Source organism: Colossoma macropomum, unplaced genomic scaffold, assembly GCF_904425465.1.
Source record: "Colossoma macropomum unplaced genomic scaffold, Colossoma_macropomum, whole genome shotgun sequence".
Taxonomy (NCBI): Eukaryota; Metazoa; Chordata; class Actinopteri; order Characiformes; family Serrasalmidae; genus Colossoma; species Colossoma macropomum.
Genome location: NW_023494796.1, coordinates 10,127,407 through 10,152,717, shown reverse-complemented (window position 1 = coordinate 10,152,717; position 25,311 = coordinate 10,127,407). Strand labels below are relative to the sequence as shown.

At 36.4% G+C, this 25,311-nt stretch overlaps 2 protein-coding genes across 3 annotated transcripts; one reads left to right on the top strand and one right to left on the bottom strand.

Moving 5' to 3' along the window:
- Nucleotides 1-819: 819 nt before the first annotated feature.
- Nucleotides 820-13,517, bottom strand: LOC118817100. Of its 2 annotated transcripts, none has more exons than XM_036583800.1 (3): nucleotides 13,476-13,517; nucleotides 9,584-9,643; nucleotides 820-2,964 (listed from the first exon to the last, which is right to left on the bottom strand). In XM_036583800.1, exons 2-3 carry the CDS (start codon nucleotides 9,592-9,594, stop codon nucleotides 1,365-1,367), a joined length of 1,611 nt encoding a protein of 536 aa, XP_036439693.1. In that variant the 5' UTR covers nucleotides 9,595-9,643; nucleotides 13,476-13,517; the 3' UTR covers nucleotides 820-1,364. The 2 variants fall into 2 exon arrangements, with proteins under 2 accessions (XP_036439693.1, XP_036439694.1); XM_036583801.1 differs by lacking the exon at nucleotides 13,476-13,517 and adding an exon at nucleotides 12,724-12,829.
- A 162-nt stretch (nucleotides 13,518-13,679) lies between these two features.
- LOC118816864 lies at nucleotides 13,680-24,818 on the top strand. Its single transcript, XM_036583463.1, has 3 exons — nucleotides 13,680-13,811; nucleotides 19,214-19,274; nucleotides 22,649-24,818. Exons 2-3 carry the CDS (start codon nucleotides 19,264-19,266, stop codon nucleotides 24,288-24,290), a joined length of 1,653 nt encoding a protein of 550 aa, XP_036439356.1. The 5' UTR covers nucleotides 13,680-13,811; nucleotides 19,214-19,263; the 3' UTR covers nucleotides 24,291-24,818.
- Nucleotides 24,819-25,311: the final 493 nt, after the last annotated feature.

The window sequence follows — 25,311 nt, the reverse complement described above, 5'->3', positions numbered from 1 at the left end:
TTTGCTCGAACTGTTTGCGGCTCAGTCAGGATTGCACAATCGCCACCAGCCCAGTTAACGACCGCGCTCTGTGGTTCATTTCGCTTGGATTGACTTTAGTCTGTAGTGAAGATTTTCGCTATAGCTATAGAGAAATTTGTAGGCGCTACAGCTACATTTCATAAAACTGTTGCGGCTACAGCTATTAGCTACAAATATTCATAGCTAACCACAAAAAGTAACGCGCTACTTAGCTACTCCCCCATCCCTGCTCAATGGTCCTTTCTTTCTACTTTCTTTCTTCGGACTGCCAAAAATCTGTTGCGCTTGGGTTTTGTTCTGGCCACAGGCCACCCCCCTTGGGTTGGAGCTAGTGCACTGATTGGTTCTTCTCACATAAGGGTGATTAGCTATTCACCATCTCCAATTCTGGTGGTATACAGCCTATGAACACCTCCCCCACCTGAATTAAACCCTTCTCTTTGTTCTGGCCAAATCTGATTCGCAGTGACTAAATAAATGAAATACATTTCAAGTACCATAACAGTTTGAATCATTCCCTCAAAACTCAAAGACAGAAATCTGTTTGTTTTGTAACAGATCGTTTGAACCCATGCCATCTGGAACCAACAGATATTAAAAAGACATAAGCAGGCACTGTATATAGTATCTAGGTATTGTTACACAGATGGGGAAAAAAAAATATATAGGATACATACTTATTAAAGCTCTAAGGTTCCCTACATGATATGAGTAAGATTAACAAGGCAATAAACATTCAGAACTCCTAGCACCTACTGACAGAAAAGATACACATTTAGGGAATTAAGTAATATAAAAGTAATATCACTTACAAACAAAAAGTTTTAAACATCAGGCAGGCATGTAAAATAATTTCTTTCAATTCATGATGGAATGGTTTCGTGTCGTTGCATGTCTTACTCCAGCCACTTGATGGAGCTGTGGATCCATGTTTGGAATATCAATTAACTCGCTAAATTGATAGATTCATAATAATATATTGCACAACCTTGTTTTTAGTATGTCCGGTCTTCTGGTGTCGAACCAGGATGGGTGATCAACATTTGGAGTGGATATAAATCCCAGAAATATGATTTTCTGTTACTCAAAGTTTGATTAAGAGACACACTGCTGTCTCCTTATTGTCTTTATTGCTGTCTTTTATTGCCCATTTGTATTAGTGATTGGACCTGTGGAGGTCAGAGCCTGGTTCTTGACACAAGCTGTTTTATGGCGCTAACCCAGACTCCGTGTGCTTAAATTGCCTGTATTCTAATATGTACTGCTGGTGCCATTACTTGTACAGTGTTAAAGCCCCGTCCTGTTTTCACTAAAGTAATCCTTCATCCTACTAAAATACCTCTTTACAGGTGATTCTTTAGCAGCTGCAGTTTCTGCATGTCCTTCAGTTTCTGAATCCACTCTGCAGCTCCAACTTCTTCAACTTGAGGAATCAGGAAGTCAAGGTACTGAATGGTGAAGACAGAGTCTGGTTTTAATGCAATCTCAGACAGTTTTATGATTGACACACAGACGCCTTTCACCAAGGTCTTCCTCTGTTCTTCATTCTCAGTCAGGACTGTTTTCAGGCCGATTTCTAGCTTTGTCATCTCTTCTTTCATTTTCAGAGCTTTTTCATGCTCTGTTTCCACTTCTTTAAAAGAATTTCTGTCATAAATGACTTCTTCATTTGTATTACTATGTTTCTTTTTCAGTTCTTTAAATATGACTTTCTCTTCTCTCTGCTCTGTTACATATTTCCTGCTCTCTCTGACATGTTTACTGTCAGGGCACTTACACACAGTGCAGTGCTTATCTTTCATAACTTGGCACCAAACTGCATTTGTGGAAATCCAGCATCCATACTCATGGCAATTTACCTGACATTCTGTGCAGGAGGTCACCTTTCGGTCCCACCATGAGGCACCTGTAATGTCGACTTTCTCTTTGTAAACTGTCGTGACAGTGAAAGGAAAATTTTCATTCTTCTCAATCTTTTCTTTGTTCAGTTTCAGAGCATCCTGAACTTTAGTCAGTTCTCTCTGCTTCCATTCCCTGAACTTGATGCGTTCCTTCAGACTCTCAACACAGGCCTCAAGCTGCATGTGTTCCTTTAGAACTCTTACAGTCATAGTTAAGCTTTTTCTCTGTCGTGAGTTTAGGAATTCAAAAAAATCCTCCAAACTACTTTCCCCCATTTCCCAAGATGATTTGGAAACATGCTCATATTTTTTTGCCTGTTTCTCAGACTGACGGTTGTTAAAAAGGAAATGAACAGGTTTATTCTCATCATCATAACAGCAGGGGATCTTTTCGTTCTTGATGGCTTCCAGAACATTTGTTGGTCGTCCTCCATCTGAGTGTGTAATAAACAGCATTATATTGTCCTCTATGTCTTTACCGAATAAGGACAGAACTGCTTCAAAAATGTAGCGCTGATTCTCTGAGATTCTGTTCTGAGTCGATTTCAGTACAAGACACACAGCATCAAGATCCTTCACTCCAGTAACATGTAGAAATAATTCATGTAAGTTTCGAGCGATTTCCATGTCCTTCTCTATTCCCCTGGTGTCTCCATAACCTGGAGTGTCAATGATGGTAAGAGAGGAGAGTTTCTCCTCAGAAATGATCTCATAGACAGTGGCAGATGTATGAAATTCTCTTTGATTTCTCTTTTCTTCTTCTGTGATCTCAAACCACACTTTATCCTCAAACTTCACCCCCAGAAAGTAATTGACCATGGTGTTGATCAGAGTGGTCTTGCCTGATCCAGTTTCTCCCACCATCAGGATTGTTTTGTTTTGCAGATTTCCATATTTCTGTCCAAATGTCCACTTTCTGGTCTTGCCATCCTTGTCTAGATCACGTCTTGTTGTTGGAAGACGGTGCAGTGCTGGTTGGCCTGGACTGAGCAACTGACTTATCTTGATTAAATCATTTAAAGATGATGATGCACCACTTAATCTGCAAAATCAAAGTAAAAAGAGGTTTAACACTCTCAAACTGAGCTCACATTAATGATTAAATAAATTACTGTGATAGCTAAAAGCAGAATAAGTCTGAATTAAAAATTTATTATAATTTATTTGCAAATAATGAGGTAACACTAAAGATTAACAGGACATCAAAAAAGTAGTAATGATATAGATAATAGTAATGAGCATAAAAATTAATAAGATAAATATGAGGCAAGCCTACAGAATGCTATTTTTCATTTGTATATATTTTAGCTGATATATCAGTTTGAAATTCTAGCACATTAGAACACTTATGTGATTGTACTGTATGAAAACTAAAGTTTAGTGTCTTTTGTTCAACTCTTACTCACAGCTTATTTTAAATGAATATTAGAACATTATAGAAAACAAAGTGCTTTGACCTTTAGTCAGTATGACTGAAAAATTGGAACAAACATTTAAAAGTTATCTTTAATCAGATAAAAATAAACCACTTAAATCCTCACAATGAGGTTTAACAGTCAATAATAAAAATTGAAGCTCAAAAAGAAACTTTAAATTCAAAACATTTGACAAAAATATCAAATTTATATAGAAAAAATATGTAGTATGAGTCACTGACTTTGTTGAAAGCACGTCAGGTGCCTTCTCAGCATATGAGTGCAAGATAGAAAGCCTAGATACAAACTAAAAAATATTACAGTAAGCATCTGAGTAATCACACACTAAAAGTAATAATTGTTGGTAAAAAGCAAAAATATGGGAATTTGAATGTTAATATGTTTATTTCATTGTGTTGTTCAACAAAAAAATGTAATTTAAGTGATAAGCTGAAGTTGGATGTGTTGAATATATTAGAGGTATTCTGATTCGCTCTTGAGTAGTGGAATCTTTGGAAGTAGAGTTGCAGTTGTCTGTAGTTTTAACGAGCGAAAATACAAATAAAAATGACCAGAAATTTCTTATTTATTAAATGTACAATGATAAGTTATGATTTTAAAAATAATTTACTGCTTATCTGCATATGTTTAGCATTAGCTCTCTTTTCTTACATTTTGAACACGTTCAAACCACTAAAGAAGCAGTGTGGATCAGCACAGTGTGTCCACTCCTACACACACAAACCTCACTCTCACCAAATTAACAGTAGGGGTTGTAGCCGAGATGTTGCTGTGCCGGTACACACAGCAGAACAACAGCTTATGTGCTGGTACACCCAGCAAAACAACAGCTTATGTGCTGGTACACCCAGCAAAACAGCGGCTCATTTGCTAGTATTGGCAAGGAAGCAAATTCTAGAGCAGATTCTGACAATTAGAAAAATGCTGAATATCAGCTCCAATTATTGATCAGGTTGATAATCAGTCAATTCCTAATATTAAGGCATCCTGAGGCTTGCCGCCAACTTTGTTGGGTTTTCTACCTCATCCCTATCAACACCTCTTTCACAAAATAAAAATGTAAGAGACATAAAGCGGTTTATCATTGATGTCCATCAGAATAAAACAACCAAAATGAATAGTTACAATATTGTTTTCTATTTAACGAGTTTTACTGTTAACGATAAGTTATGATTTTACAAATAATTTACTGCTTATCTGCACAGTTCAGCCTTAGCTCTATTGACTCACATTCTAAATGTGTTGAAACCACTAAAGAAGCAGTGTGTCCGCTCCCACACACACAAACCTTACTGTAACCAAACAAACAGTAGGGGAGGTAGCCGGTTGCTGTGCCGGTACACACAACAGAACAGTGGCTTATGTGCCAGTACACACAGCAGGACAGCAGCCCAAGTGCCGGTACACACAGCAGAACAGCAGCCCAAGTGCCGGTACACACAGCAGGACAGCAGACCAAGTGCCGGTACACACAGCAGGACAGCAGACCAAGTGCCGGTACACACAGCAGGACAGCAGACCAAGTGCCGGTACACACAGCAGGACAGCAGCCCAAGTGCCGGTAGACGCAGCAGGACAGCATCTTATGTGCCGGTACACACAGCAGAACAGCTGGTAAGATGGTGTCACATAGATGCAATCAGGGGTTAAATTGCGATTCTATTATGTGTGCCAAAAATGTGGAAGCAATATTGTTCAGATTAGTCTATGTGATAACATACTGAGTTTCATGATACCAGCTTTCTAAATCCAGTAACAAACTTGTTTCTAAAACTAGCTTTCAGTATCTGTGTATGTTTATATCGTCTGTCTTTTGGTCTTATCTTCAATCGAGCAGTCGGGGATTAAGTTTTCAGCACTTTGTGAGTTTTGACAAAGAACAAACAATATCACACTGGCTATCAAATTTATTCAGAAACCATTCGTGTTCATATGGAGTTCAATTTGTGCCAAAAGTTTCAAATAAAATGTATAAAATCCACAAGCAAAATATTGAGTATGAAAATACCAGAAATTTGGTGCAAATACAAAGAATTAGAGCTAAATCAAATTTTCAAAAAGATTTCTACTAATTTTCGCTCATTCGGCTATAAATTTATTACAGATTTTGCTAGATTTTTCTTTACTTTTTTTCTATTTGCTGATTTTGCTGATGCATTTTTTGATTCAGGAATCGCTCTTTTGCTTCTGATTTTTGGCACTTTTTAACAGGTCTTAGAAGAAGGCGTTCACCTGTACTCTCTATTGATCAACTGGTTTGGAGTGACAGGTCTTCTGAACACATAATTACTCAGCATGAACCGCCCCGAGCATGGTGGAACACACTGTACTGAGTGCTGCTTTTTACTGGCATATCTGGCATTATGAGCAATGTTGTCAAATTCTTTTAAATTATAATTGTAACACGTTTATGGGTCCCATGTCGACCTAGGTAAAAAGAACTGTTATTTTGGGCACTGGCGAACCTAAACTTGTTTATGTAGCCTAGCAGTGTCCTCTTGGGCTAACTTGGAGAACCATACTAGTAATGCAACTAACTGTTTAACTATCTGATGGGGTCATGGGCTGGAGGTTAGGGAACCAGCCTTGTGACCAGAAGGTCGCTGGTTCGATCCTCTGAGACGACAGTATGTGACTGAAGTGCCCTTGAGCAAGGCACCTAACCCCCAGCTGCTCCCCGGGTGCCATGGATAGGGCTGCCAACCGCTCTGGGTAAGTGTGTTCACTGCCCCCTAGTGTGCGTGTGCATTCACTAGTGTGTATGTGGTGTTTCACTGCACGGATGGGTCAAAATGCGGAGGTGAAATTTCCCCATCGTGGGAGTAATAAGGGTCACTTTTTTCTTCGTGTAGTTTTGGATTGCATTAGTGCAAAGACAGTGATTTGGGAGCAGCAGCGTTATGTAAATGGGTGTGCTGAGATACAAAGGCTGTTTCAGTGGGTACTCTGTGGGTAGAAACAAGAAGAGACTGACAAAAGCCTTTATAAACACTAGATTGGAACAGCTAAACGTGATGTAAAGTTTATTCCCTTTGTAGTGAAAAGTAAACATTACTACCTATCAGCTTCTCTCAGCAGCAGTAACATAGCTGGCAGTAATAGGTGGTGTTTTTGGTCTTCACTGTGTTTATGCCAGTGCTACCTTACGTTATTTCCCTTGACCCCACAGCACCGTAGATTCAGTGATTTCCAGACACACATGATCAGCTAATGAAAAGCTCAATAATCAGTTGATGAGCTGCATCAGGTGTTTTAAGGTAAGGAATAATTCAACCCGTGTGGAGCTGCAGGTGATCAGAAGGAGGATTAATTAACACTGATTTAAACAGCTTTCTTCAAACTCATCTTTAGCAGACACTAAGACCGAGCCCCTGTTAAAATGTGTGTTACATCCTGTGTGTGTTTTGGTTGACTGACGTTTCCTGGCATGTGATTCGCTGTTCCCGTTGGTGCATGTGGAGTGTTTTTTCCCCCCAGCCTTGCACTACTCCACTCCCCTGGCTGCCTCCCAGTTAACAGACCAGTTTTGTTAGCTCTGGACTGCTGGCCTACAGGTACACGTGGGTCAATGAAAGTACATTTGTAAATTTTATGTTTTTTAATGCAAAAACTGGCAAAATGTTTAATAAATTATATCTTTTTGAAGATTTCAGTTTGATTTAACTGTTTTTTTTTGTATTTGCAACATATTTGACATTTTGATATTTAATGTTTTGCTCATGGATATTCTAATTATATTTGAAACTTTTGACACAAAATTAACTCAAACCTTGTGTATAAATAGACATCAGTAGACCTAGTGTTGCTTTAATGATCTCAGTGGTGACAGTTTTCTGTGACAAACTAGGCTTCTAGACTACTTAAAGGTGGAGGCTTAAACAACTAATTTATGTAGCAAATCAAAATAGCATGGAGGCCCTGAGCTTTAGCCCCTTAAAATCTGTTGGATTAACACGACCCTAACTGTGCCTTCTCTTTTATGTCTGAATATTGTGCATAACCCATGTTTGTCTTTTAAATGAACAAAATTTCTTAAAATATTGAAAAAGTAGTCTCTGGATGGCAAATGAAGTGACCCAGTAGATCCGCCCCTTTAGCTAAAGGCTGAACAGTATGCTTATAGAAACACCACCAGGCCTGAGCACAGTGCAGCGTATCTTGAAATCAACATGTATTTTGGATTTTTCTCCTTTCATTATTGTACATGTAGACCATACTGAATATCTTTAAGGAAGGGAAATGAACAGGAACTTGTAGGGGTTTTTGCTACATAAAACTAATTTACTATGCCCCATTAATAATATTCTCATTAATTAGGTATGTACATAAAACATTAAATATCACAATTTCTAATTTCTAAATAAAGTAATATCAATATTTTCATTTCTGAAGGTTCTAATAAATGTGAATTATTGTATATAGATATTGCCAGCAACCAGTATTTGAATGATGTCAAGACAAATATCTAGGTAAAAATAAATGGAGCATTTTCTAACATATCTATTCTCAGACACAAATGAAAGAATTAACAATAATTACTATATTTGCAGTGGATATGAGCTAAATGACCATTTAGCTAGTGTGCATGTAAGAGAAAGAGAGAGAGAGAGAGGGCAAAAGAGAGCTAGAGAGAGGGTTTGCGCATGTGCTTACACAAGGGAAGGAGTGTTGCTTCTTTGTTCTTTGAACAGAGACAAAAAAACAGTGGCAATTTTATACAGCAAAAAACATCATTCACGGGTGATTCATGTTTATGCTTTATGTTAATGAGATCAGCCGAACCTTTATTCTAGTCCGTGCTAGAACAAAGCCGATGGCTGAATTTAAAATGAGTGTGCCCAAATGTTCAGTCTCACATGATGAATACTTCCTATATATACAACTTTCATCAACCTCATGGAATTCCTTTGTGGAATGTGGAGGCAGTGTTCACATTCTCGTTCCTTGAAGGATGAAAGTCCATGTCAACAGGTTTCTAGGAATATGCAAAATCCTGTGGTTGTTGATTGAGGAAAAGAGCTCTGTCTGCAGTTTTAAGTGGAAAAACTTGAGTGCTTCACAAAGTGCCGACCACCTTTCACAAGCTTGACTTAAAGTATTCTTGAATGGTGATCAGCCGCTCTGGCTACAGTTACTTAAATTAACTTGAAATAGTTAAACTAATTCAAGATAGGCCTACTAGTAGCTGGGTCCTTTGTTTTTTGTTCTACTGTCCATGTGGTGCAGATAATGGAGAAAGGCCAAATATTTCCAATTTCTTAAGAGCAAGATTCATGAAATGATGCTAATCCATGGGGAAAAAGCCTCAAGCCACATCTGATTTACGACTGGATCATTAATGCACCACCACAAGGTCTTGTATCAATTATATATTCTCATCTCATTGAAACATTATGTAATAAGCTCCTTATTCAGTCTATCTGGGAAAAATAACTATCTATTAATACAGTTGATTGGAAAACACTGTGAGAAAATATTTCATGCATCAAAGAACCCCAATCATCAACCGATCCATTTTAAATATTGTCGAAGGTCATAATTGGACACCACGGAAGTGCTTTTGCATTAAATCCTCACTGTAACCATTACCCACAATAACAAATGGGATTTTTTTTGCATATGGTGCAGGAATGTGGGGATGTTCATGACGTCAGGATAAATGTTACTATCATACTGTATAAGACATCCCTGTGGAACCAGCTGTATTATTGCTTAACAATGTCTCTAATTTAAATCTAACAGGAAAACAAAGGAAGATGTGGCTCGCTGGTTTAACATCAGCTAGAAAAATCACTGCACAGTAGGCGGCTTCCACCACACAATCTAAGAGTACGACACAGTTATGTTAGAATTGGCCACAGCTAGAATTAATAAAGTTAAAGATGTGGAGTTTTGATTTGATAAAAAGACTGGAACAAATGTTATGATGTACATTCTACAGGATAACATTCTTTTTTTAAATCTCATTCTTTTCATTAAATTTTATTTATTCAATTGGTAGAAATGTATGTACAGAAAAAGGGGATGGATGGACCACCGAGATGGAGAGGGATGGGGAGAGAAAGGAGGTTGTTTTTGATTTCCTTCAATTCTGTAGTATACTGATAAGGAGCTGCTTGATTAACACAAAATAAAATAAAAAAACCTTACAAAATTAATTAAGCTAATTAGTGATTCAGTTCACAAATCTATAGAATCAGACAGCTCATTTACATTTTCACTCACCTGTGAGCCATAACAGCTGCGAGTTCAGTACCGCAAATCACAAAAGATGTGGTCAGTGATCTGTAAAACAAATAATCAGATTTCAGTGCTTTAATTACAGTTATAGTTTGTGACCATCAATAAACTCTCCAGAACATTTCCAGTGTTTTTTTCATATTGGAAGTGAACTGCAGTAAATTTTGGTAATTAATTAAAAATTGGTTAATAATGGAAAGTTAGATATGTAAATCAAACACAAGTGGTGGCTGATTTGCTAAGAGAGAATTTTGCTGAGGGATCGTTGGAAATGCCCACATGGCATGATATTTAGAAAAGCTGAGGATTAAACTAAAAACAAATAAACTTGGATGGCTAAAAAGGCTAATTCATTGTAGTACATAGTACAAACATCTCTGACTCTACCAAACTTGGGGCCTTATGTCCATGTTAGCTCAGCGGTATAATGCTAGTAGATAGACTCAAGCGCGTGTACTCACTTTTGGCCCATTTGCTATACTGGTGGTCAGAAAGAATATCCCCTGCCACAATGTGTGTGGAGTGGCAAAACAGGGGGTGTGGCATCCAAAATTCAGCAGTAAAACAGTATTTTCAAACTCATTTTGTACCAAAACATTGCCTACACTACTGCCTCTTCAAACCTATTGTTATCATAAATGCAAGTAGAAAACAGCTTTTTCCTGACTGATTTGCTGCCTGTATTGTGCCTCATTCAAAAACCATTCAGAGCTATAACACTCCTTATAACTTCAGCATAATTGGACGGAGCTAAACTGCTGTCAGCTGCATATGTGGATATATAAATTAGTTGGTTCTCATATCATCACAAAAACAATGAATTCAAACCAGGCTGTTTTTGCAGCTTACTGTTTATATGTGGTACACATGGACTGTAGTGGCAAATACATTGTGAAACTTCACCAAAGGTTACATATTGCTTTAAACTCCTTAATTTAAAAAAGTGAGGGAAGTTGAGTTGTCTGTGACGTTGGGGCTTTTAAAGTCCAGATTCTGACAGCACAATATTCTTGAGGAATACTATTTTTATCATTCTACTTAAATGTAAACAAAACTATTAAACTAAAATTAATTAATTATACTTCTCACAAATGGTCATAGTTGCAATTTAGTTGCAGCATGGAGCTCTGGGTGTGCTTCGCTAGTGCATATTTACACATTTCTGTAAACTGTGTAAAGAACAATGTTTACATTAAATTGCATGTATTTCATGGCTAGATGATTACATAAGACTTCCTAGTTTATCTGTTTTCAATAAAGTAGTTTAGAATCCCTGAAAGACTGTGCAGAGTTTGTTACTGTTTAATGAAGTCCTTATTGATATAAAAAAAAAAGATTACTAGTTTAAGAATCATAATAATGGGTAGATAATGCAATTAATGTGATGACAGTTCCTCCTAGCTCCCTGAACATTAGCTTACATTAAAAGGTGAACCTCTACGGATAGCGAACATTACATTAACAGCTTTTAAATTGTGTAAGTTAACTGATACATGTATAGAACATTTTTATCATTAAAATGACTAACAGCAATTTATCCAGCTTTGAATTTTACCACTAGAGAGACTCAGCCTCTCTGCAATGCTCTTTTTATACTCAATCATGTTACTGACCTGTTCCCAATCAACTTACTTAGTTGTGAAATGTTCCACCAGGGGTGTTGAAATGTGTTGTGGGCATGAAATGTGTTGTGGGCATCAAATTAAAAATTATTATTATTGCATGTTAGCATTTTTCTGTAATACAATTGCTTACATTAAAATGCAATTACAAAAAAAATCCACATTTAGATGCTGAACACTTTACTCAATAGATATTTTTGAATTTTAAAGTTGGTTTGGCACCATGAGTTCATTGTCAGACTGTTTATTCGATTATTTGATTATTTACATTCCTCTAAAATAAATGAAATCACTATTTGCAAAAATAAGAATATACATTTGTGTGCATCATGAGGTCAAATGGTGAAAAAATATATTCGAATTATTTGACCACTAAATTTGCTTTAAAAAATAGATCATTCAAAATGAAAATTGTGGAAATAAAATAACATACAATTAATTGCCTGATTCAATAGATGAGTTTCCAGTGCCAATCCTGGAGACTAAAAACGCAATCTGAATAGTACCCAAATAGTACCTGCTCTGTGAGGGTCCATGGGGGTCCTGACCACAGAAGAACAGGGTAAAAGGGGGCTAACAAAGTGTGCAGAGAAACAGATGGACTACAGTCTGTAACTGTAGAACTACAAAGTGCACCTATATAGTAAGTGGAGCTGATAAAATGGACAATGAGTGTAGAAACAAGGAGGTGGTCATAATGTTACGCCTGATCAGTGTATGTTTATTTTTAGCTCTCCATATGTAACAAAACTGTCAAAATAAATAAATCTGCTTTGCACTTTGTTACAATTTTCTGTAACACTCTAATTAAACTCTACTACTGGACTGCAAATAGACGTGGATTACATCTGGTTTACATTTTTATGCCAGTTAGTTTAACATTAATGTTCAGATCTAGATCACAATGTTTCGTGTCATTTGATCTGCTGCCTCTGCTCAAGAGAGATCCCATCAATACTTCTAAGCACCAGATAAATCTAAATCTGAAAAGTTATTCACTCAGACACTTCCTGAGGCTGTATTAGCTTCCTCACTTCAATTTTGAGAGGTTTTACATGTTGGAATCCGAAGTGTATTACAAATATAGCGTCATGTACATTATTTATCTAAATAACCAATAACGCGAAGAGATGTCAACAAATTCGGTGAAAACCGGTTGACTAATATGCGAATTATGGTCAATGTTATCACGAGAACACGTAACTGTTTACATGTAGGACGGCAACTATGTACATCTTATGGTGTAAACCGTTATTTCATGACCTACATAGTGCACTACATTGGGAGCAGAGATCCGTTTGCGATTCAGCCTAAACTTGAGCAGTTTGGTTCAAAAGCGTAATCTTCCACAGTAACTCAGCAGAGTTTAAGATGAGCTTCTTTCGTGAAATCGACACTGAAGAAAATGAGCTTGGCTTACTGCGTTAGCCTGCGTTGTGGGATAACCGCCCCGGTTAAGCAATATTAAACACTGTTTACACACTGACTGCAGGTTTAACCTACCTGTGAGTTTCTCTCCTGCAGGAGTAAAATGTGGGTTTCCGTTATTCTCCAGTAGTGTTTGGCTCCCAACTTAAACTATTTGAAGTCTTAAGCAAATTAAACCAAACAATCAGACGAGGCTTCTGCAGAACAGCAGCGGTAGATACTACAAGATGTCTAAACCAAGGATGCGCTTCATATTGCGCTGCTGAAACCCATCCGTTAAACCTTAAAACTCATATGAAGAGACCGCGTGATTTCTCAGAACCGTAGTCCTCTGATGTCCGGGATCTTTCCTAGCACCTTGATTCTAGCAACACTTGGCCACAACGGCAAACCAAGTGCCAAAAAAAAACTGTAAAAAGTCTGAAAACTGACTTTTAAACTGAACTATAGTTTAGAAACTGGTTAAAGAAAACAGAGCATTCAAGCTACTTTTAAAGCTCATTAAAAGAAATTAAACGTTATGAACTGACGTAAAAAATGACCAATCAACAAGAAGAAATAAGACTTACTGAAAACTTAGCGTTGCTGGGAAATACAGTTTTGTGCTGCCACTTTATTAATATAAACTTGCTCATAAAACATGAATGTTTAATAAACGTTATGTTGGAAAATACCTATGTTTTCTTTCATAAAGCCATTTTAGTTAATCATTCATGTTTGCTGAGTAAGATTAAATCAATAAAGTGCCAGTACAAAACTGGGTAAATATGCATGTCGCTGCTGATGGGAGCAAAACTCAAACACCCACTAAACGAGAGAAAACATACCTCAAAGCCTGCTGCACACCGTTTCACACTGTAATGATGAAACATTCAATCCAGCAATCAGTGCAGGTTTTGAGACATGATCTCAATATGACCATGTAGATGAAGGAAAAAACACCAGTTCTGAGAAATCACGTGGTCTCTCCATATGAGTTTTGAGGTTTAACAAACAGGCTTGACCAACACATACTTGGCTTAGACGTCTTGTAGTAACCACATCTGCTGTTATGCAGAAGCTGTCAACTGAGTATTATGTTTGTTTAAGTTTGGAGCCAAATACTACAGAGAATATCAAGCGTCCCACATTTTCCACTTGCAGAACAGGCATCCAAAAAACAGGTAGGTTAAACCTGAAGTCAATGTAAACAGTGTTTAATATCATATAGCCAGGGGGTATAAACTGATAGTTATACCAATAGTCATATGAAGTTAAATTATATAAATTATATTAAGTTAAAGGTTGTGTGATTACTGTCACCTTGATGTACCATTCACAGTTGATTTTAGTGTTGTATGTAGTTCAGTTGAAAATCTATTGAAATTTCAAACTAGCTGCAACATTCACTGTAAATTGTACTGTTACATTAATTTGGTTGAAAAACTATTGACATAAAAAAAACGTATTGTATTAATTCCAAAATCCAAAGGTTATGTGCCATTGCTGCCACTTACCTACACCATTCACAGTCAATTTTAGTGTTGTATGTGATTTGGTTGGAATATTCCTGATATTTAAAATGGAAACAAAAGAAGTAAGTATTGCATTAATTCCAAATCCAAAGGTTGGGCATCATTGTTGCAACTTACCAGCACCATTCGTAGTTGATTTTAGTATTGTATGCAATTTGTTTGAAATGATATTGAAATTTCAAATGAAAAAAAAAAAAAATGTATTATTTCCAAAATCAAAAATGGTGTGCATCATTGCTGCCATCAAGATGCAACCTATACAGTTTTAGTGTTGAAGGTGATCTGCCTTAAATACTATTGGAATTCAAAATAGAAAAAAAGAATGTAAAATATTGCACTAATTCAAAAAACAAGGGTGGTGCATTGTTGGTGCCACTTAGCTGTAATATTCACAGTTGATTTTGTTGAAATTTAACAGAAAAAAATACTATAAAAATATATTGCATTAATTCCAAAATCCAAAGGCTGTGCATCATTGATGCCACCTAGGTGCATGTTGTATAAATGTTTATAGTGTTGTATGTAATCTATTGTAAATTATATTGACATTTAAGATGTAAAAATATATAAAATATATAAGTTTGTACTAATTCCAAAACCTAAAGTTTGTGCATTGTTCATGCCAGTTAACTGTACCATTTAGTTGATTTGGTCTTGTATGTAATTTGCTTGAAATACTTTTCAACTTGATATTTACTTATTTCTAAAATCCAAAATTTGTGAGTTACTACTGTCACTTAGCTGCACCATTCACAGTTGATCATAGTGTTCTCTGTAATCTATTTTAAATGCTATTGAAATTTAAGATAAAAAAAATGTTGCATATGGTACACTTAATTTTAGTATTGTATGTAATTTTAACTTTTAACAATCGCAGAATTTGTAACTTTAAACAATTGTGGAACAACTGTACCTTTTATTAAGAGACTTATATTTGCAAAATTGTCGGGCTCAGTAGAATACATAAAATTCAGAAACTTTCTGTGCCACAAGATAAATATTGTAAAGCATATAACTGTATGTATGCTTGAAGTCATAATTTGCATTTAATGTTGAAGATGTTAATTAGATGTATAGTTTGAATCCAGAATCTTTTCTTTATTTCAATCATAGAAAGAAATAATGACATTTAAGTCAATTTGCATTAGATTAAGCATTGTAGGGGCTCATGGAGTCCGATTTAATCAACACTTTGCAAGCTTCCTCAGGAGATTGTTTTGTATAATATTTCCAAATTTGGTTATAATCTATTTAAAAATTAATTATGTAATTTAATTTCTTTCATCATAGAAAGCAGAAGATGGTGGGAATTTTAAGAAAGACCTGCATTTCTTAGAATTAAGATTGCAAAGTGATGTGTCCCCTGCGATTTATACAGCTCTGCCCACCACCCATGACCTCCTGTGGGCTGTATTTTTTGAAACAATTAGTTGGTAGGGACCTACAAAGAAACCAAGCACCACTTTTGTAACTTGTTCTCAACTTTCAAATAATATGATTATTGAGCACTATAATTGAAAATTCATAATACACTCAGGAGCTCAATTGTCCAAGTGGTTGCTGAGAAACACATTTTTGGTTGTTATAGCGCCCCCTATTGAGTAATCAGAAAAAATCATGGGCTTCCACAACATCATGTGAGGTATTGGCCTGTTAAGTTTCATGAGAATTGGCCAAAGCAGTTTTAGGGAATAAATAAAATAAGAAGAACTAGAAGAACTAGAAAAATATCTTAGCAACACAGTAGGGTTGTAATAATAAAAAGACAAAATAAAACAATATTAAAAGAAGGTACTGCATTAATTCCAAAACCCGACGGCTGTGCATCATTGCTGCCACCTAGATGCACTTTACATAGTTAATTATAATATTGTATGTTATGATATTGTATGTTACACCTTAAATGCTATTGAAAATCAAATTTGAAAAAAATTTATGTAAAATAGATATTACATTATTCCTAAATTAAAATTTTATCCCCCATTTTAGACACATCCATTTACACCCACTAGTTAGGACCCACTCACACAATACCACCAGTACTAGTAGGGCAAAAGCTAGCAAAGATTTTTTACCTCCGAGACCTGTGAAGCGCCACCACTCAACGTCATTGAAAGAATTATTAAAAGCAGTTATTGCATTATTTTCAAAATCCAAAGGCTGTGCATCATTGCTCCCACCTAGCTGCACCTTATACACTCTCAGAAATAAAGGTAATAAACTGTCACTGGGGCAGCACCCCTCTTGTCACTGGGGTGGGACTCTCAAGGGTACATCTCAGTACCTTTAGTCAGGGAACATAACTGTACCATAATGCATTGAAATGATATTTTCTAAGTTGTATTGACTCTACACACCTCGTCTCATCTCCAGGCTTTTTACTTTATTGTTCTGTTTTAAAATATTAGGTTATGAAAAGTTACAAATATGTACTTTTCACCTGGGAAAAACTTATTTAAGGTACACAATTGGACCTTAGAACCACTGTTGTACCTTTGAGGGAACATTTACATTGTAAATGTATAAAGTAATTAAAAGATATTGCATTAATTCCAAAATTCAAAGGTAATTTGTCATTGCTATCATGTAGCTGTACCGTTTATTTTCATATCATATGTAATTTGGTTGAAAAGCTATTGACATTAAAATAGAAAAAAATAAACGTATGTATTACATTAATTACAAAATTCAAAGGCCGTGCATCATTGCTGTCACCTAACAGTACCTTATATAGTTGATTATGTTTTTTTTGTGCTTTAAATACTATTAAAATTGAAATTTGAAAAAAATCTAAATTATAGATATTGCATACATTTCAAATTCAAAGGTCATCTCTCATTGCTGCCACATAGCTGTGATATTTTTTCATATTCTAAGGAATTTGGCTGAAGTGCTTCTGAAATTTAAGTTGTAAAAATTTAATATAAGCTATATATTGCCTTAATTCCAAAACTAAAGTTTGTGCATTGCTGTTACCCAGCCACATCTTATACACTTGATCTTCATGTTATATGAGATCTGAAATGCTATTGAAATTCAAAATATATTGCATTAATCCAAAATTCAAAGGTTGTGCATCATTGCTGATACATAACTGAATGTAGTGTTTTATATAATGTGAGTGAAACGCAATTCAATTTCAAAGTAAATCAAAAATTGATGTAAAGAAAATATTGCATTAAATCCAGTCTGATATCCAATAACTATATCTGATGGTTGTGTGTAATTTCTGCCCATACAGGTAGCTGCACTCTATACATAATGTTTCAGTGTTGTATGTAGTGTTTCAAATGCTAAGGAAATTTTAAAGGAAATTTGCCATCTAGTTGCACACTTTACAGCTGGTTATTCTCTTTGATGATGATATTTTGACAATTTGCTGTTTACACATCACTGTGTACATACGGAGAGCTTAAAATAAACATAAATAATACATTGGTGGCTCGAATGGCTTGTGGTTGCTTTCATTTCTATTTCAGAACTGTGACAAAAAATTTGCAAATGTAAGAAAAATAATCATTCATAATTTCTGTGATGCAATATACCCCAAAAACTAAAAAAAGACCACACATTTAATTTCAGAAGAAGAGAGTGAGAGGAAAAAATAGAAAAAAATCTGCACATCTGAACATAAAAAAGAAACATGATTAAATGAATGGATGAAAAATAAATCACAACAGGTTAAAATGTTCACACAAACACACATAGCCTTACACATAAATGCTTAACTAAGACAAAAGCTCAACGAAAGAAATCAGCATGCTAAAACTCAAGAAAGGACAGAAAGAGAAAAAGAGAGAGAGGGAGATTGTGGTTTGGGGGTGAAAGCACCTGCAGGTGTCTCACACAGATTTGATCAAACCAGTTATACCCTTATGCCAACTATATGTAAATAAGACTACTATCTTATAAGAGTAAGATAAGAATATATACAATTGCTAATTCATTACAAATCAAAGCTAATGCACGCTTGGATTGGTTCATAAACAAAACTGAACACAGTGTCACTGGTTAGATTCAGTCAACAAACATAAAGATCACATGGGACATTGATTCACTCTCTGGAATTAATGTGCACAGATTTTTTTTTATTTTGAATGTTTATTAAAACAACAAGAAAGGACACTCTTTCAAATTTTGAAGCATTTCACAGTGAACTAAAAAAGACAGTCTAACAAAATTGACTGGACTGCGCTATCAAAGTATTTTATATGACACAGATTAGGCCAAAACACACCAACCATCATGGGGTTCCCAGGATTAGGACTGGAAGCCCCTCTGTTAAACACACCTAATCAATCTTGTGGTACATACTATTAATTGTATGTTTTAATAGTTAAATAAATCTACAATTTGAGCTCATTGTGTATACAAATATAAATATTCTTGTTTTTGCAAATAGATCAAAAATGGAGCCACAGAGAGGCCATATAAAATACATTAATTATACAGGCCGGTCAAAGGGGCACTTGCACTGTCTGAGGACAAAGGGGCAGGGGCTCAAGCTCCCCCCAGGGGTCTATCTGTCCATGTGCCTGCACGATTCTGCATTTGTCTGTCTGCGTGTGTCTGTTTTTCCTTATTTGTCCTGAAAAAAATTAATCAGTATTTAGTTTGCATTTGTTAAAAAGATTGAAGAAAAGAAAGAGTGATCTAAATTGTATTCCTCAACAAAATTGTGCTGTGAAAAACCAGAGTTGTCTTTAAAGGGCCCATTTCATGGAAAACTGAATGTCACTCCCTTTTTTGAATTAAGGCGTTTGAAACAATAAGCAATTGTTGGTAAAGTTTCAAAGTGTACTTTTGACTACCCAGTCCATGCGTTCCATATATTAAAGATAAGCTGCAAAACCAGTCTGTGGTTCAATTCAGGAAAAAGCTGTTTTCTGCTTGCATTTCTGATAACAATAGGTTCGAGGAGGCAGTAGTGTAGGCAATGTTTTGGTACAAAATGAGTTTTACTGCTGAATTTTGAATGCCACATTCAATCCATTAAATACATGCGCTTGAGTAATTAAAGCACTGAAATCAGATTTGAATTTGTTTTACAGATTACCAACCACATCTTTTGTGATTTGCGGTAATCAAACACTCTGCTATCATGGCTCACAGGTGAGTGAAAATATAAATGAGCTGACTGTTTGATGCCATAGATTAGTGAACTGAATCACTAATTAGCTTATTTTCATTAATATTGTTCTAAAGAAATTGTCAGAAATCTTTTTTCACACACGTCCATGCCATTTTTGGCTATATGAATGATTAAATAAAAACTAATATGATCTGTACTGACTGCTATTAAAGACTGCAATACGATTGTTACTGTAATATGCTATGATATATATTAACCATACCACAAATATCGGCACCCCTGGTAATCATGAGCAAAACAGACTCTAAAAAACATTTTTTTTCCTTACCCCTTTGATCTTCTATTCAAAATATTAACAAAAATATAACCTTTATTGAAGCACAATGATTGAAAGAAAAAGCCTAAATCTTATCATGAAATACATATTTTTCTTAAAGCTATGTGTGCCACAATTGTTGGAACCCCTACAAATTCTTATGAGAGAGATCTAACTGACATATATTCCCTTTTATATGTTATGTTTTAAAGTTCACCTGAGCAATTAGCAACACTTAAATGGTCAGCCATTACTTCTTGTTTTACTAGGGAATATATATGAGATGAAATACAGGCCAAATTTCCTCAGTCATCCATCACTATGAGAAAGACCAGAGAATACAGCAGTTATGTACAACAAAAGGTTGTTGAAAATGCCCATTTCCACTATCAGGGCAATACTTAAGAAGTTTAAAGCAACTGAAGATGTTAAGAATCTGGTGGGAAGAGGACGAATGTCTATATTGACAGTGAGGAGGATGGTTCAAGTGGCAAAAGAATGTCCAAGGATCACAGATTGGGAACTGCAGACATTAGTTAGGTCTTGGGGTCAGAACATCTCTCAAACTACAATAAGTGCCACCCACATAACCACAAGTTGTTTGGAAAGTTTGCCAGAAGGACGCCTCTGCTGTCAAGAACCAACAAAATGCCTAGTGCCTACAGTTCGCTAGACATTATTGGAACTTTCAGTGGGATCATGTTCGAATGTCAGATGAGACCAAAACATGGCCACCCTAGTCTACAATATTGAATTTCAATATTGAAATGATATTCAGTATTCGATATATGATATTCAATATGGTCTACAGGTGCAATAATGAAAGGACGAAAATCCAAAATACTCTGCACTGTGCTCAGGCCTTGTGTCATTTCTGGAAACATGATTTTTATCATGTAAGCAGGGACGTATCTACTGGGTCAGTTCAATTGCCTGCTAGAGACTACTTTTTTCAATACTTTGTCATTTTGATCCTTTAAAGACACACATCATGCACAGTATTCATAACAGGCAAGGCACAATCAGGGTCGTATTAACCTAACAGGCACTGGGGCTGTAGCTAAGGGCCTCCAGCCACCAGGGGGCCCTAATAATAGTAAAATCAAGTAGAAAATATATTTTCATGTTATGGTGGGATTTGTCCTTCTACATTATGGTTCTGTTTGGTATCTGTTTTACATTGCATCACAGCAGTTAGAGCACAGCAGCACCATGGCTGCTTCCAAATAGTTTAATAAAGCTTTCTTTTACTTTGGCTATCAGATCAGGCCAAATCAAGAAAAAATAAAAAAAAAAAGTTTCGGGCTGTCTAATCTGTGAGTGTTTGACCAGCAGGGGTGGTTGTTTTTTTCTCCCTTATCCTTCAGGGACCATGCAGGTTTTAAATCCCTCACCACAACCCCAAAACATATGCAGAATTGCAGTGTATGAGTTTGGATCAAGGCCTCCTCGATGAGTCGCCAGGGAACTCTTGAATCTACATTTAACCAAGTGGCCACAGCCCTTAGCTGAAAGGACAAATAATAGAAATTTTGATTTGGCAAGGAAAGACCACCTACTTCCTTCCATCGCTGTAAAATAATCTGCCTTATTCTGGCATGCTTCCCATCCCACATGATTTTAGATAGTAAGGAGTTACTTCCTCAGTATATTCAGGGGGAAGAGAAAGAGGAAGCATAAAAAAATGAAAATTAGTTGGTTAGAAAAAAACTCATTAGTTCACTATTACTTACTGAGTAGTTAACTAGTAGTCCCTCTAGTAGTTAAGAGTAATTACTTAAGCATTAATGCATAACTACTCTTTCATTTCTGCTTAATTCCTGATTAGTTACTTATTAACTACAAAACAGTATTGTGTTACCGATAGTCCCTGATTGAGCCTCAATTGGTAGTCCTCTAATGTCCATTTGCGTTGTGGCATCTGGCACCATTGCAACAGCCCCGTCTGGCTTGCCCAAAGTTGTCAACGACTGAAGAAAATCCTCTGCCTCCCTTAGCATGTGAAGTTGTACCTGCTTGCTATGATAGGCCACTCTCGAAATGGCTGGATACAGCAGGAATGCCTGGAGCTGTAGACCCGTTGCGTCAAAACGTTGCCTGAACAGAGACATCTCCTTCCTGCTGGCCACTGTTTCCCTGCTATAATCCGAGAAAATAGCAGACCGTGTCCATCAAAAGTAGGATGTGCATTCCTGGCCCCATTCATTATTGCTTGTCTGTGGTTGTAGTGGCTGGAAAAAATTTTTGGTTTGAAGCTGCTGTTAGCCTGTCTTATATGGTGAGCTCTCCCAATTGGCATCTCATGTCCTGCCAGAGTAGGAATACGTTTGCGACAAGTGTTTCTGGAGAAAGGATATGGCATCAGTACCTTCTACTGACTCAGATAAGCCTACCAATCTCATGTTGTTTCTGCGGCATCTGTCTTCCCATATTGATTAGCTTGGTCTGTAGTTTTTTAACCTCGCATGCCTGTTTTTGGACATTGCCACGGTCTGCATGAGCTGCTTGCTGGATGTTATCAACCCAGGACTCTAGATGGCTGACAGACTTGCTCTGTCTTTCCAGTATGTCATGCACATACTGAAGACTGATCATTGCTTTTTTTTATCCCAAGTTCCAGCTGTTTAAGTTGAGGTATGAAAATGTTGGTCAGCACATCTGTAACGGCCGCAGAAATAAGAGAGATCAGTCGGCTTTGTTGTTAGAGAAGCATTTGCTTAACGCTTTTCAAGATGGCGGCATCAAATTCTTCCAGCAAGATAGATGTGTCTTTGTTGTTCTTTTTGAATGGTGAAAATTCAGTCTCTAGTTTACGTGATGATTTGGACGGAGTTGTCATATTGCTGCTATCTGAAATCTGGTGAGGAAAAGCTTTCAAAAAGTAGTAAAAAACACAGTTGTCGGCGGAGCTAAACAATTGGTGTGCCGCCATTGATGTGTCACAGGAACTCTCTCTATTTATTTCTCTTTTATTTATGTATATATTATTTATTTTATTATTTAGCTGCTCAAGACAATGCTTTATTTAATCATTAACATCATTTAAACCATTTTTACCTTTTGTCTTTGACTTTGCAGGTTAAGTGGTGCATCATCATCTTTAAATGAATTAATCAAAAAAAGCGTCAAATTGAGTCCAGGCCAACCAGCACTGTACCGACTTTACACAACAAGAAGTGATCTAAACAAGGATGGCAAGATCAGAAAGTGGACATTTGGACAGAAATATGGAAAACCGGAAAACAAAACAGTCCTGATGGTAGGAGAAACTGGAACAGGCAAGACCACTCTGATCAACACCATGGTCAATTACTTTCTGGGGGTGAGTTTTGAGGACAAAGCGTGGTTTGAAATCACAGAAGAAGAAAAGAGAGCTCAAACAGAATCTCAGACATCAGAAGTCACTGTTTATGAGATCATTTCTGAGGAGAAACTCTCCTCTCTTACCATCATTGACACTCCAGGTTATGATCATACCAGGGGAATAGATAAGGACACGGAAATTGCTCGAAACTTACGTGATTTATTTCTGCATGGTACTGGAGTGAAGGATCTTGATGCTGTGTGTCTTGTACTGAAGGCATCTCAGAACAGAATCTCAGAGAATCAGCGCTACATTTTTGAAGCAGTTCTGTCCTTATTCGGTAAAGACATAGAGGACATTATAGTGCTGTTTATTACACACTCAGATGGAGGACGACCAACAAATGCTCTGGAAGTCGTCAAGGAAGAAAAGATCCCCTGCTGCTACGATAATGATGATGAACCTGTTCATTTTCTTTTCAACAACCGTCAGTCTGAGAAACAGACAAAAAAATATGAGCATGTTCTCAAATCATCTTGGGAAATGGGGGAAAGTAGTATGGAAGATTTTTTTGAATTCCTAAAATCACGACAGAGAAAAAGCTTAACTATGACTGTAAGTGTTCTAAATGAGCGCATCCAGCTTGAGGCCTGTGTTGAGAGTCTGAAGGAACACATCAAGTTCAGGGAAGGGAAGCAGAGAGAACTGACTGAAGTTCAGGATGCTCTGAAACTGAACAAAGAAATGATTGAGAAGAATGAAAATTTTCCTTTCACTGTCACGACAGTTCACAAAGAGAAAGTCGACATTACAGATGATTCATGGCGGAACCGAATGGTGACCTCCTGCAAAAAATGTGAAATGAACTGCCATGAATATAATTGCTGGTTTGCCAGACGTGCCCAGTGGTGTGAAGTTATTTTACATAATCACTGCATGGTGTGTAAGTGCCCCTACTCCACACATGTCAGAGAGGGTAAGAAATATGTAACAAAGAAGATGCAAACACAAGTCACATTTGAAGAACTGAAGAAGAAATATAGTAATAAAAATCAAAAAGAAGTCACTTATGATGAAATTGCAGTGAAATATGTGGAAACAGAGGATAAAAAAATCAAAGAAGAGATGACAAACTTACAATGCAAGTTGACAACTCTCCTGGCTGAGAATGAAGAACAGAAGAAGAGCTTGGTGAAAGACGCCTATATGACAGTCATAAAACTGTCTGAGATCGCGTTAAAACCAGACTCTGCCATCACCATTCAGTACCTTGACTTCCTGATTCCTCGAGTTGAAGAAGTTGGAGCTGCAGGGTGGGCTCAGAGACTGAGGGACATGCAGAGAGCAGTTAAAGAATCAACTAACTCTGCAGTGGGGTATTTAAGGAAATTGGGGGATTTCTTTACTAGAAAATAACAGGATTTGGCTTTAACACTGTAGTAATGACACAAGGAGCTCATAATCAGAAATGCAGTATTTGTATTTAGCCCATGATTCATTGAAAAGGCAGTGTTTAGATTACAGTTCCTCTCAGCAGAATATTTTCAGAATGTCCATTCATTAAAAAGTCATGTGCAGCATGAGGCAAACCTGTAAGACTCTTTGGAAACTGTAAAGTTCTTGTTACAGCAGGAATAGACTGATTAACTGATGTCACAAGTCAAATGTTTTGCTCAGCATTACAAAGCTCTTTATTTAATGATACTTTTACTTCAAGTGTATTTGCGAGGAAAGAAATATTTAGCTTTTATTCAGCTTTCATTTAAGTTCCACTTTTTATTCAGTTGCATTTTAGTGATTGACATTTTATTGTCCATTCCAGTTTTGTGTTTATTTTCATTATGAAACTTTGGTGACAGCGTCATTACTGCATTTTCATTGGTCACACCTCTGAATTTGGAGCTTTAGCACTTTATTTTTTGTATTTATTTATTGTTGTTAATTTTCACTTTCACATTTTTCAAGTCTTTTTTTTTTAGAAAGATTTTTTTTTCTTCTACTTGATTCATTATTTCACTGAATGTGTTTACTACTCTGCTGTCCTCTGATGCTGATGTCTAATATCTCGTGACATTTCTGTGTATGTTGCCTGTTGTGGAAAAATAGTTCTTTCTCAAATATTTTCAAAATAATTTAGCAAAAAAAAACAAACAAAAAAAACCAATGTATTTGGTCCTGTTCTCTCCTATATATTCTCTCCTGTTCTTTTCCTGGGTTTTCAGAAATGAGTGTATGTGACTGGGGGTGTGGTAGCTGGTTGGGAAGTTCAGGAAAGAAAGCATAGATTTCAGATCATATCAAACTTACTGCCTTTAGGATAGCAGCCATAGACTCACTGCTCTCTTTTGTCCAATGGCATTACAAAACTGCATCTGTTCTATTTGCTTCTTCTCCGTGTAAGAGCTTAATTTTACTTTCTGAAAGGCTCTGTATTTCT